The 14,767-nt window shown below is 41.9% G+C and overlaps 1 protein-coding gene and 1 non-coding gene across 9 annotated transcripts in view; both read right to left on the reverse strand.

Annotated features, from left to right (window-relative positions):
- Window positions 1-14,767, reverse strand: part of RYR3 (ryanodine receptor 3) — a 547,151-nt gene that overhangs the window by 272,179 nt on the left and 260,205 nt on the right. For all 8 annotated transcript variants that reach the window (XM_043471377.1, XM_043471383.1, XM_043471384.1 and 5 more), the window contains exons 11-12: window positions 5,985-6,158; window positions 1,569-1,690 (exon numbers count right to left, since the gene is read on the reverse strand). In XM_043471377.1, coding sequence (XP_043327312.1) covers window positions 1,569-1,690; window positions 5,985-6,158 — 296 coding nt within the window. The remainder of the gene's footprint in view (window positions 1-1,568; window positions 1,691-5,984; window positions 6,159-14,767) is intronic.
- TRNAW-CCA lies at window positions 6,638-6,709 on the reverse strand. Its single transcript has one exon. It is a non-coding gene; the product is annotated as a tRNA-Trp (tRNA).

A 14,767-nucleotide genomic window follows, 5' to 3' on the forward strand; every position in this document is an offset into this window, starting at 1 on the left:
CCTCTACTTCCTCTCTCTTCTCATCTTTTCAGGTCAGACCTCAGACATGGTGCTAGTACACTATTTTTAATCACATGTTTGAAGAATACATACCAGAACAGTTGGTTCTCAACTGTGACTGGGTAGTAGAATTATCTGGGGAGCTCTAATAAAAAGCTTGTGTTTGGACCCCATCCCAGAGATTCTAAGGCTCAGATGGTAAAGCGTCTGCCTATAATGCAGCAGACCTGGGTTCAATCCCTGGGTCAGGAAGATCTCCTGGAGAAGGAAATGGCAACCCACTCCAGTATTCTTGCCTGGAAAATTGCATGGACAGAGGAGCCTGGGAGGCTACAGTCCATGGGATTGCAAACAGTTAGACATGACAGAGCGACTTCACTTTCACTTTCCAGAGATTCTGATGTAATTGGTTGAAGATGCTACCTTGGCATCATGATGTTAAAAGCTTCCCAGATGAATCTAATACCTGGACAAGTTTAAAACCTTTATCACAGGGCAGTGGTCTGTAAACTTTAGCATGCATCAGCAACAACTGGAGGACCCATCAAAACTCAATTTTTCTGAGGCACCACTCTTAGGTGTCTGATTAGGTCTACCTGGGATAAAACCCAAGAATTTGTATTTTTGACAAGTTCCCAGGTGATGCTGCTGTACTGGACATACTTAAAGAACCTATAGAAATTTCAAAGCAGCAAGACAGACGGAAACTGAGTCCCAGCAGCAGGATGGTCTGTTTTCCCTAAACCACTTGCCTCCCCTATACTATTACTTGAAAAAGAAATAAGTTTATTCCGAACCACAATAGCAGCTTAGCCTGTATCCTAACTAATACATATCCCTTGGATCACAGTGATTCAACAGGAAGGAAAATAAAGGCATAGCATTTTTTTCTCATTTCATGCAATTGAAATCCTCGAGGCTTTAGAGAGATTTTCCTATGAGAGAAGGATGGCTTGCAACACTGCACTGTTTACAACAGAATCTTTTTTTTTTTTTGTGGTTAATTGGTGAATACAATCCAGAATTCTATTCTGGCAGCACTGTTGAGGCTGGAAGGATTATGATCCAAGTAGGTAGTTAAGTTACTTTCCCCATTTAAGTCCCAGTCATAGGTGGGTGACCCAAGCATTCCATGCAAATCTCCATGTGTCCAAACCATAGCAACAATTTTGAAAGATGTAGAAAACCTTTCTAAATAGCACAGAGGTTGTAGATCCATTTTTTTCTCTCTCCTCCCCTGTTCATGCACTAATACAAAGGGAACCTACAGCGCTCCATCTCTTTCCACTTAATTTTCTTAAGAAGACCTTGGCTGTTTATGGCGCCAACCTGAATACCAACTAATGAAACCAACTAAAGAGGCTTGGGCATTTGTTGGGCCAAGAGTGAAGCTGGTAGGAGCTCACCTACTGGGAAATAAGTTTCAATCCCAAGCTCTTTCTGGTAGAACTCTCTGCTGGTACATAATTCTTTCCTGAAAATTCATAGTATTAAAAGGGGTGGTCGGTGGGATCGGATGGCTGCAAAATAGAAACCCATGAGTAGAGAAAAGGAAGGAACTCACGTACCTTACAAACTGGCTGAATAAGGCGGTCGTGTTCCGGATGATCCGAGCAGCCTGGGACTCCTCACGCTGGCATCGCTGAAGTGTTAACCCATCATCCATGTGGCCTTCCTGATGGAGTATGACCTATCCCAGGGCCAAGGACACCAGGGCCAGGTTACATTGGACAGTTAATGTTTTTTGCAGTATTTTCCTCATCCCTTGTATTCCTTCAATGGACCAAGTTCCCCTGCGTTCATTTTGAAAGTGGGACATTAACAAAGTTATTTGCCCATACACCCTATTACTGACATATGATTCATTCCTGAGACACAGTGCTTTGATGAAAACAAAATTTTATGTGCCACTATGGTTTGAGGTACAATAAATTCCTTGGGCCTGGATGGCCAATTTGAATGGGTGAAAACAAGTTTTATGATAGATTTTTTTCTCTTAAAAAGAACACAAAAACTAATCTCTGGAAATGAGAAAAATCACTACGTTCAGAGCCTTTTTCTCCAGAGATAAACCAAGGAAGTAGAAAGATAAGTTAAAGTAAAATCCTCTAAAACTTTCTACTGGGATGAGGTGTGACTTTCTCTCCTGAAGGATGGCTACACTGGGTTGGTTGACTGGAACCAGGGAAGCAGCCTGAGACAGTAGTTTGCTTCTCATGGAGCTAGAGAGAGGGGTTGAAAGCATGGGCTTAGGTACCAGCCAACCTGACATCTAACTCTTCTAAGTCACTTCTCAGCAGTGTGACTTTCAGCAAATTATTTAACCTCTCTCTGCTCTGACTTCACCATCTGCAGGTAGACTTACTTTAGTGGTTTGTTTGGAAGACTAGATGATTTACATGTCATTCATTTAGCATGTTACCTACAATATAAAAGGTATTAAATGAATATTTGTTATAAGGGACAGCATATTACGGATCTCAGATCAGTTGTTAGGAAGTTAAGTACACTTATTGCTCACCAATGACATCATGATACATTTTTTTTTTTTTCTAAATGGGGCTAGCAGCTTTTGGTGTGGAGGTCAGTGCTTTTTTTCCTCTTGAAAGGGCCAACCAAATATGTGTGGTTATTAACTGGGATGGTTTGACCCTGATTCAGGTCAGGGTCAAATTCTGATTCAACTTCCTGGCATGGCTTCCGCTTGATGTGAGTAAGTGAATGGGGCATATCTGTAGGTCCTAGGGAGGTGGGGTGGGAGTCAGTCAGTAAATATGTCAATTAAACAAAACATGTGGCTCCAAAAAATATCTTTAGAATAAGGATTTTTGGTATCTCTCATTTTTAGCACAAATAAACAACCTATTTCCTCCTTTCCAGGTGAAAATCTCTCATTTTGTATTCTTCTGAAAATGCACCCTGATTTAATGAATTCACCCAGGAAGAAGCATGCTGGCTTGCATAAATTTATGTTCATTTTTGAAGAGACCTGTATCTCATCTATATACCGTAGCTTAAGCATTAGCAAAGGATGCCCTTACTATTGGATTTCACCAACTCTTTCAAAACATTACTTTGAGATTCCCAGCAACTGCTTATCAATGGTGCATTTAGATTTGGCAATACATCTCACTAGGTTTACTCTGGCCTTAATCCCAGCTTTTGGGTCCCTAAAGACCCACCTCCTTATGTTTTGCTCGTTCAGATAACACATTCAAACCGGCCAGTCAAACAAGAATGTAATGAGAAATGGGGGAAATGCAGCTGTTAGAACGTTGTTATTATGTGTCCTATTGATCGCTGCAGCTCAGGTCCTAAGGTCCTTTTTTTTCCTGGAGGAATTCCATAACTGACATCAGAAAGCAGAAGCCGAAGATGGTAATGGAAAGAGAGTGCTTCCTTAAAGGTGAGTTACCATTCATCAGGTTTCTCACTATGTCTATTTCCCACTGGTTTTTCTTTTTCTTTCTTTTTTTTTTTTGGCACACAACCAATACATGATAATTTTTATTACAGTAAAAACCTGGGTGCGTATTTTTTGGGTTAATCTTAGACAAAGCTTGATTTTCTTACACCAGTGGCAGAAAAGTCCCAGACACTTGTTCTCTCAATTTAACATCAACTGTGACCAAGTTCCTCCTAAGACTTTAGTCAGTTATCCACGGTTTTATTGTGGTTCCTCCAAGTCTCGTCTCCAAGTGAAGTGAAGTGAAGTCGCTCAGTCGTGTCCGACTCTTTGTGACCCCATGGACTGTAGCCCACCAGGCTCCTCCGTCCATGAGATTCTCCAGGCAAGAATACTGGAGTGGGTTGCCATTTCCTTCTCCACCCACTGGTTTTTCTAAATTCCTATTTTGTTTTTAAAACAATTAACAAGATTGGACATCCTTTGTATTTTTAGAGGAGAACTTAACTTGTTCTTCAGGAAATGGAGCTGGGAAACCCTGACAAAGGCTTAGCATTATGGCATCATTTAGAGAGAGTTTCTGAAAGCATCTCCCAAATCCACATTCCAGCAGTTAAATGGACTTAATGGACTATGGTCCCAGAAGAAAAAGGCAGGGACAGGCACAATAAACCAACATCACAAACTGGGGTCTCCCCTAGTTGACAGGGTCCTTCAAGTGTGTCCCCACCTATCCAGAGTTAGAGCCCAGATCTACAAATTCTACTCTATTTCAATATCATCTTTATCTTAGTAGGTGTGGAAAATTGTGGAAACTCTAGATGATATTATCATACTCTTCAGAGGATTGCATTTTCTCCTGATAGGTTGTTAGGGGAGATGATCAGATTTTGGCATCTATTTTCCATTTGCCCTTACTCCTGGGGTAGAGCCCTTATTTGGAACTCAATTGAAAGTCTACTGTATGTTCAAGGCCATTCCAGCCCAAGGGACTTTGCACCCCAACCTCTGTCTCCCTAGTACTGTCACACTGTTCACATCTCTGCTTTGCTCTTCTCCACCACAGAGAAATATCCTTTTCTGTTTGCCATCTTAGCTTTATACCCTATTCATGGTCAGCTTAAGATACTGGGAGAAACTGCACTTAGAATTTCAAGTTCATGCTTCTACAGCTTCTTCCACTCTGGAATATGGTCCCGTAAGTCCCAGAAACCTCTGCTGACCTTACCACAAATATGGCTCTCCAACCCATAGAACTGGTGATCCCATTCCTTACGTGATAACTCAGCAAGACACTGAGGCCAAAGTGGTGATAGAGCAGGAACTCACTTTAGTGCACTTCCATTCTCGTGGGATCTTCAGCACTCACGTCCTGGGTGCCTTGCTGTTGAAACCTTCAGATGGTTTATTTGTTTCCATGTTTAGTCCAGCCTTTACAATTGTTGGCAGAGGAAGGGCTGGGCTCATACAAGCAGTCTTTGTGGCCTCGTATTCTATTTTCTACAAGCGAGTCTCTGTGGCCTCGTATTCTGTTTTCTATCTCCTTTTCATAATTTTCCCTTTTCCTCGTAAGTTTTACTTTGCACAAAAATAAGCTATTACCTTATGAGTTCCTCCCAACCTCCTTTCTTACAATAATCAGCATTCTGGGAAATTTTTCATCACCTCCATATTAGGCTGACCTATACAAACTACAGTGTACAATGTTTCCTAGAACCTTATCATGGGACTCCTTGACTATCCAGACCTGTGTTTTGTAAGGGCTTTTTTTTTTTTTTTTAAAGCACGCCTTGAGCATCTATTTCCTGGTTCCTATCAAAAGAAACCCTATTATGGCAGTTGACTTTCTGGAAAAAAAATGATGTTCTGTGTATTTAAGCCAGATTTCCCACTGTCACAGGCTGTGACAGGTCACTGAGATCTGGATCCATTCTCTGTGGATATAGTATCATTCAACAGTATCTCATCTTTCTGCATGTTGGTTCCTGTATGCTTGTTATCATGCAATCTGCATCTCTCTGTAGGGATTCTATTTAGTCTGTATATTATGAAAACTGCATAGTAACTCAATTATCCACTTAAATGAAAGGAGCAATGATGTGGATAATCCCCAAACAGCATACCACTAAAAGTCATTTAGTACAGGTTTTAGAGCACAAGGAACATATTCTATCCCCTCTTCACAGATTTGTCATCTATTTAACTTTTTCTTTTCCACAATGAATATGAAGTCAGAGTAACCACACTAGGCTACACACTCTGTCACAGAAATAATTCTTCAGAATAGTAAGAATTTTTGTTTAGTTGTTGTGTCCAACTCTTTTGCGACCCCTTGGACTTGTAGCCTGCCAGTCCCTTCTGTCCATGGAATTCTAGAGGCAAAAATACTGGAATGGGTTGTCATTTCCTTCTCCAGGGGATCTTCCTGACCTAGGAATCGAACCCACACCTGCATTGGCAGGCTGATTCTTTGCCATTGAGCCATCTGGGAAGCTAAGAAGTAAAAATCCATCATGCCCACCTTATTCCCACAATCACTTCTCATGCCTAGTTGCTTCCAGCCTGTCTGATCCCTTACCTTTCTTTTCAGAGGTCCCAGGCGGGATGTCTTGGCATCTTGTGCTTTGTAGGTCACCCACAGACCACTGGCTATATGTTGGACAAAGCAGACAGAGTCTCCGTACTTGATTTCTGGGACTCCCATGCCTTCTATATCTCGCTTGTGACTGGAATCCAATTTCTCCTTGATTTCCTATTTCACAGAAAATGAAACAAACGTAGGCATGTCTGATTAAATAGAAATGCAATGTATAAAACAGGTCACTGGTGCAGAATTTGTAAGTCAAGGAACCGATTACCAGGATAATCATGATGTGCCTGTCCAAGCCAGGATTTTAGAAAGGCTTGCTTCCCTTATTTGCTGCTAATTGTAAAATCAATGGATTTCATGTTTTGGCTATGTTAGTGATTATTTATATCCATGGGAAATGGAGGCAGCCTATAGGGTCTCTCTTTGGTTCTGGTTTTATATAATTTTCCATTATGTTTTTTTTTTTACTTTTCCTTATCCTGACTTAGGTACCTTAATGAAAGTGAAAGTAAAGTGAAAGTGAAGTTGCTCAGTCGTGCTCTTTGCGACCCCGTGGACTGTAGCCTACCAGGCTCCTCCGTCCATGGGATTCTCCAGGCAAGAATACTGGAGTGGGTTACCATTTCCTTCTCCAGGGGATCTTCCCAACCCAGGGATTGAACCCGGGTCTCCTGCATTGGAGGCAGATGCTTTAACCTCTGAGCCACCAGGGAAGCCCAGATACCTTAATAACTCACCGTTAATAGCCAAATAACTTATTTTCAGCAAGTTGTACCTTCTATGATTTTAATAGTTATACAAAAGCCTTCATTTGGGGCTTTAAATATATCTGTTAAAATCATAAAAATATCTTTTCTAGAAATCAGCAGAGGAAACAGACTCTTGCAGCAGGAAGAGGGCTACTGTGCCTTAAGTCTAATGCAGTAATTGTTGTGTTAGCTTCTTTTATATTTTTAGTTTCTTTTTTAAAAAATACTTATTTATTTGGCTGTGCTGGGTCTTAGTTGCACATGTGGGATCTTTGATCTTCGTTGGGGCATATGGGATCTAGTTCCCTGACCAGGGATTGAACCCGGGGCTTCCTGCATTGGGAGCATGGAGTCTTAGCCACTGATCCACCAGGGAAGCCCAATGTTAGTTCTTTATGGCCTCCTCAGCTGTGTGTTGCAGTCAGTGGGTTTCATTCTTCAATTGCCACTGTTTCACAAAACTCCCTGCTAGTATGGGAAAGGGAATTTCTGTGTACCAGGTGTGTATCCTCCCTTTGTGCATCAAGTATCCATTGTTTCATAGAATAAATCTTGTTGACCACTCCCCTATGGAGAAATTTAGGGCACAACCTAAGACGCCTATCACAGTGAGTCAAGTAGTAGTCTAGTAACTCTGTCTCCCTCCTCATTAATCAGGGCCTCTGAATGGCCCTATCCTATTTCCATTTCTTCTCTACATCTTGCGTTAAATTGCTCATTTGTAAAAGCCATTAGCTAGGCACATTTTAAATTTTTCACAGAATAAAAATGCAGCATGCTGTGTCCTCTGCTTGTGTCAACCTTACTCTCATTCTTAATGATGGAACGACAGGAGCATAGGCATTGAGCTCTTTCCATGTGCAAGGCAGGGCTCTAAGTTTGTTACATATGCCAGCTCTTCATAATGGCCTCTGATGTAGCTACAAATATTCCAGTTTTACAGAGGAGAAAATGAAGGAACAGAGAAACAAATAGCTTATCCACAGTCACTCAAGAAGTAGTGAAAGAGGAAGAGTTAAACCAGGAAGTCTGATTCCAGAGACTATGCTCTTCCCATGGCCCCAAACTCCTTTACACCCTTGAATACCCTGCTGAGGTGTTACCTTCTTTGTGAAGGTAGAGTTAATCTCTCCTACTGTATTTCTCCAGCAGAGTCCCATCCCTCCATTGAGTACTTAACAAACCATAATGTAAATATGCTCTTTTATATGATGTTTTCCTTTTGCCAGGCTATGAGAATGAAGGATTTGGGCCAGATGATTGTTAGTTTTGGATTCCTAATACAAAGCTGCCGTCCATGGGGGTCACAAAGAGTCAGACAGGACTTAGCAATGGAACGATAATGCAGAGAATCCACACCTATCAATTATTTAATAAACATATGTTGAAGGAACAAATGTATACAACTGAGTCATTTTTCTTTCAAATGTGTATTTTTTCATTTCGGCTCTTATTTCTTTCCTTCAAACTCTCAAGCAAAATTAGTTATTTTGCACACATTTATAGGATCATTTTGAGCGATATTAATACACTGCAAGAACGTTCTTATTTTAAGCATATGTTGAAACACTGGTTGGATTGTTCAAGATGACATTTCTCAAAACGAACATTTCCAAAGGAAAATATTTCTCATTTTATAACAAAGTCGATGGGAAAACAGAATTTGATATTTAAGGATTTATCCACAGGCAAGTGGTCAAGAATGCATTTATTCTATAAAATAATGGATACTTCGTTTTCATTTCAAAAATATCCATAGCAGTATAGACACTCAAACCAATAGATATAATTAAAATATGCCAAAGGTTTCATCTCTTATTCTCTAACCAAAGACAATGCAGCAAAATAAAAATATTATACACTACAACTGTTAAGTATGAATAATTACGGTGATTACCAAGAGCTCATAGTTAAAATAGCACATATTCCCGAATGATGAGTGATTATGATCATTTCACTTGTTTTATCACTTTTCATTGATTTAAATATTACTTTGCCAAAATAAATACTAAGATTTGTTTTTTAGAGTCTCTAAAATAAACGGATCATTATTGATAATAGAATAGACTGTCTCTCTGTGTCTTTGCTTTTGCAAAACGGCATCAACTCCCAAAGTTCTATGGCCAGTATTGTTGGGACTGCTTCTAATTTAAAGAAAAACAGGAGCAACAAAAATGAAAACCAAAGTATACAAACAAACCAACACTGAAGCCAACTCTACCCACAACTACACAACAATGACACAGTTTCAAGAAATGAGAGCATCCTGAGACACAGAAGCTGGACTTGGCTGATCACAGGTGGGTGAGCTTCTGACTTAAGTCATGAACGAATGTTCTACCCTCTGTCTTCATTTGAATGTGGCCCAGATGTATTTACTCTATGGCTGGAACCTTCCTCTATGGAATCTTCCTATGGGAACCTTCCCATATGATAGGGGTCTTTTGATCACTCCCTTTCAGTAACTCCCCAATTCCTATAGAACACAATTCTCATCTCTAAAGTTCTTATATGCCACATGCTTTAGCCAAACTGGATTATGTTTGTGTGTTATATCAAGTATTCCCTCCCTCAGGGCCTTTACTGACATTACTCTCCTTGCTCGGAATGCCTCTACTTCATCTCTGCATTTTTACATCTCATCCATCAGCCTTTCCCAGATCCAACTGTGCGTGTCCTCTAATTTCATGGCACCTCCCTTGCTCTCTCTCAAGGCTCTTTACCATCTTCTGTGATAGGAATCTTTTGCTGGTAGACTTCCTATCCCCTGCCTGGTTGGAAATCCTCCAAGGGCAAGACTGAGGTTTGTTGGTCTTTACATTTCACACTAAGCTCTGCTAGGCTGCAAATAATTTGTTCTTTATTGGTCAGTGGGCATCAATTTATCTGTGTATCTGCATCAACCTTCCATATCTTAGATGATGAGAGGATTCTAAGAAGGAACAGGTTACTTGGCCCTAACCATGTGTTGAAGGGAATAATCATCATTATCCCTTGTCTCCACTGAGAGTTTATAAGAAAATGGTTGTGACCACGTAACAATTGTCACATAAACACGTATTTAGATGATAAGTTGCTGCTCTCCAGATTGATTTAAAATTTCTGGGACAGGAAAGGCAACTGGAACAAGTATTTATTTAATGCCTACTTTGAGCAAAGCATTTTTGCCAAGTACTTTATAATGACAACACCATCATTTGAATTTACCAAGGGCCTACACAGTGATATGTATTATACATGACACTTTAAAAACATTTTCTCTAAACCTTTCACTGGACCTGCTGTTTTTATTTCTCCTATTTTATAGATGATAAAACTGAGGCTTGCAGAGTTGGAGCAATTTGTTCAAAGCCCTATAGCTTGTAAGTAATGAAAGGGAATGCAAAACCAAGTGTAAATCCAAAGCCTGTTAGTCATTTGGTCATAACTTTTTGAATGGTAACCATCAGCACAGTTAAGCATTGATTATATTAATGTTTTAGGTATTAGGATGCTGTTACAAAGAAGTTGAAAATACATGTTATTATTGTATGAAAAATAACTCTGGGTTCTAATGTATAAGCTTTAGGAGTCACACACACAAACCACTAATGACAACAAAGTGATATACTGAAGGTGCAACTGGAATTTGGAAGAGAGAAAAATTCACCGTGCCTGGGGACTTCAGGATGCTTTTATACCAATTGCTGCTTGATGTGAGCATGGCCAGGGGAAAGAGGAGAGATGAGGAATATGGAAGGGGACAACATTGTAGTAAGATAGGGGTAGTGTGGCAGGGAGGATGGTGAAGTCCAGAAAAGACCTGAACAACAAGGACTCTGACTTTATCCTACAGGTGCATGTTTCTCAAACTCACGCTGTTTACAGACTTTCTGTGGGAAAAGAGGACTTCCGACAGTACTGTATTTTCTTTCAGGAGGTAAAGGGAATGTTAGGATAGCATAAACTAGATTGTTATGAGTTTTACAGTAAAAGACAAAGAAGAACAAGAGGAACCAAAACAACCTATTCAACTGTTTAACATAGCATTTTAAATCTTTTTCATAAATCATTGTTTGGAACACCTCTTGGGAAAAGCTATTGCAGGTAATGGGAATCCACTGAGAATTTTAAGCAGGGAAAACACAAGGGTTGTATTTTAGAACAATTGTTCCAGCCACAAGGTAAATGATGGGTTGAAAAGAAATGCAGACACAGAGACAGACCAGTTTTTGCTATGGTAATAGAAATCTAGCATGATATTTGGAACAGAGTAGGTCCTAATTCATGCTTATTACTTAGATAGGAATTTGTTGAACTTGACATATTTAAGCCACCTATGTCCACAGAGGACAAGATAGTAGTTTTTCACAGACAGGAAGCAACCAAAAAAGATTCAGAGGAAAGGGAAACATGGGAAGATGGGCCTCATTCATGGATGCTGGAGTCAGCCACCAACACAGTGCTGGTCAGATCACTGCTTCCTAAAACTCCCAGGACTAACTCTCAGAAATTACCTTTAGGTTCACTTTCCCACCAATATAGTCCCCCTTTGAAATTCTGATTTCAAGTGGGAGGTCTTAGAATGGCCTTAAAAAAATTGCACACTGCAGGACGCTGCTAGGAGCCTGACTGGCCCCAAGGCTGGCTGCAGGGCCTCTGCTGGTGGGAGGCCAAGGACAGCCCTCCGCTGTTTCCAGCATGCCAGGGGAGCGGGCTTGTCTGTCTCATCAGGGAAGGTGAGGTCCTGAGCAGGTGACTGTGCTGGGCTCTTTCCTCCTCTTTCTCGTCAGTCCCTCTCTACACAATCACCTTCAGGTAAGCAGCACTCCTGCCATTTCGTGGATAAGGAAACAGTCTCTTAGGTCATCTTCCTCGTCTCACAAGAGTCCTTCAAGACACACTTCTTCACTCCTGCTTTTTGTTTGTTTGTTTTGCTTTTACAATCAGGGACAGGAAGGCTAAACAGCAAAGGCAGAGCCAGGATCCAAACCCAGGTTTCTTCTAACTCCAAAGTTCAAGGCTCTTCTTGACTACCTCTCTGTCTGGCCCATGTGCAACAATTAAGATTTGGGAAATTGTTGGTTTAAATTTTTAAAATGCTTTGTAGATTTCATTTAAAATGAAACTGCAGGGACTGCCCTGGCAGTCCAGTGGTTAAGAATCCGCCTGCCAATGCAGGGTACATGAGTTTGATCCCTGGTCCGGGAAGATCCCACATGCCATGGACCAACTAAGCCCATGTGCCACAACTACTGAGTCTGTGCTCTAGAGCCTGAGAATCCCACCACAGAGCCCAGGGGCTGTAACTACTATAGCCCATGTGCCGAGAGCCTGTGCTCTGCAAGAGGAGAAGCTACCACAATGGGAAGCCCATGCGCAGCAATGAAGACCCAGCACAACCAAAAATAAATACCTAAAAACAACTGAAACTGCAGGAAGTGGTGGTGTCTGGGGACGACTGAATCTCAAGGTCCATGTCTTGTTCTTTCCCCTTCCCTCCATACCCTCTCTTTCCCCAACTGAGAACTTGCAGAGCAAGCAAGGGGACAGGTACAAACAGCACTGCATCAGTGCCCATGATTTCACAGAGGGATACGCTGTGAACCCAACTGCCCTCTTGTTTCCGGTGGGACCGCTGAGGTTAAAGAGTAGAAGAGGATCCGGTCTACAAGCATGCTTTCTGCACACAGCAGAGCGCGCAGTGGGCAGTTTTTAAAGGGAGTATCATTTTTGGTGAAGAACACAGACCCCAGGATATAGCAGACAGCATTTGACAAATGTTGACTGAATTGAATTGTTTTTATACACTGAGAAAAAATTTTCTCTGAGAACAGTGATAGCTCTCTGTCTTTCTGTAATAAAGGAGGCAAAATTTGAGATTCTATCTCAATCATTCCAGACTTATGGTAGAGTCATTAAAAACATAGCTAAAAAGTGATTGGCTTCATATAATAAGACTTGCTTTAATATTATTAATTCATCCTTCCCCGAAAGGAACTGAGTGTTATAAACTGACCTGGAGACATGACATCTAAATAGACAGCACTGCTGCGCCAGAGTAAATATTAAATTACATTACCCGACAATCCTTGGGGAATGGCCTTGCAATGTCAAAACCATGGGAAAATGATGCGAAATCAAGTTCACAGAAATTTGACTTCAATGTTCAAATTAATGAATCTCTCTCCTTGAATGTTTGCAGGGTTGTGTTGTGATTGAAAATGATTACACAATGACTATAAAATTCTATGAAGAGGATGGAGGTTAAATTGGAAAGGATCTCACTGTACAACCACACTTAATGGAACCTTTCGGCACGTGATATTCAAACTTACTACACGCTCCACTCTGTGTGGGGTGCAGAGGTGCAGAAAAGGCGGGGGGAGGGATGTGTGCTCCTTGTCATTTAGGGGCTCCCAGTCAAGTGAGTGATGGCTATAACGGAGTCATGAAAAGGGCCCTTCTGGAGGAGCGGGGAAAGGCCTTCTTCCCATGAGGGGTGCTTGACACTTGTCTGAAGAATGAGGAGGAGTTTGCTGATTATGGTACATGGAGGGTTAAAAGGTATTCTAGCTACAGGTTTAGCTGTGAGAAAAGACACCATGTTCAAACGAATGTACTTAGTTTGTTAGAGTTCAAGGCAAGCATGAGCTGGTGGCCAGAGATATTGTGGCAGGGTAGGCAGGGGTTGGCTCTTAAAGTCTTCACTGAATTTGTTACAATACTGTTTCTATTTAATGTTTTTGGTTTTTTGGCTTGGAGGTATGTGAGATCTTAGCTCCCTAAGTAGAGATCCACCTGGAACCCTCTGCACTGGAAAGAGAAGTCTTAACCACGGGACTGCCAGGGAAGTCCCCAGGGGTCAGCTCGTAGGGCATCTTTCACAACAGACTTCAAATGAGGTGCAACTAGAATAAGAATTGTGTTCAAGGTTCCACAGAGGGTAGATGGGAGTCAAGGCCAGCTCTAGGTGACCTGGGACCCATGCTCTATCTGACACCCTACTCCTTCCAGATTGAGGGAACAGGTGCAAGGCTGTAATTCAGAGCCCTCAACAACTTCCAGACCCCCACTTCGATTTGGATCTCCTGGTGAAGGAGAGGAGTGCAAGCTCTGACCAAGATCCCTTTCTGCTCAGTCACACAGTTTGCTCAGAGACCACAGTTTGATTCCATTTGAACCAAGCAACACTGCAGCCGATGCTCGACTTTGACCCCTTCTAGTAAGGCTCAGTCATGTCCCTGTCCTGTCCTGTGGGTACAAGATTCACATGGATACCTGCCATCCTCCTCGTAAGGGCATCTTGCTGAGGATGTGAACACATACCTGCAGCTGTCTCCAGGCCCCCTATCACGTAGTCATAGCTGTCATGGGTTAACGCAACTTAATGTTTCATGGGGTGGGAAGCCCACCACTGCCAATAACTCACAGCCCAGCTCACCAACGTCCTCCTAGAAATGTAGGAGCCTAAATGGTGCTCCTTCCAGGAGTCTCTTCTCTTGTTTTCCAGGTTCTCCAGCATACAGAGAAGATCAGATAAATGCCCCCACTCAATCTCGTTCACAGAGGCAAAAGGAACACACTATCTCCCCCTCTCAGCCTTCCCAGTGAGTCTCCCCAACGCCTGTGCCACCTCTCAGAACCTGATCCACTATTTCAGACAACTTTCTGCTGTCTGCTCCCTCGCCTAACACTGGTAGAGCCCAGAGCTAGTAAGACAATGCAGCACCTTCCTGCTGTTGAAAACCAGAGCCAACTAATCCCTCTGCTGGGGAGCATCACTCTTCCCCAGGGAGGGGAAGCACAGTGGAGAGTATATTTAAGGCAGAGAGCCTGTGCCAAGCATGATAAAAAGACATTTACTGGGACTTCCCTGGTGGTCCAGTAGATAAGAATCCACCTGCCAATGTAGGGGACATGGGTTCGATTCCTGGTCCGGGAAGATTTCACATGTTGTGGGCCAAGTAAGGAGTGCACTGCAACTACTGAAGCCCATGCTCCTCAACGAGAAGCTCCCGCAGTGCAACTAGAGAGTAGCCC

This window comes from Cervus canadensis, chromosome 6, assembly GCF_019320065.1.
Source record: "Cervus canadensis isolate Bull #8, Minnesota chromosome 6, ASM1932006v1, whole genome shotgun sequence".
NCBI classification, from domain to species: Eukaryota; Metazoa; Chordata; class Mammalia; order Artiodactyla; family Cervidae; genus Cervus; species Cervus canadensis.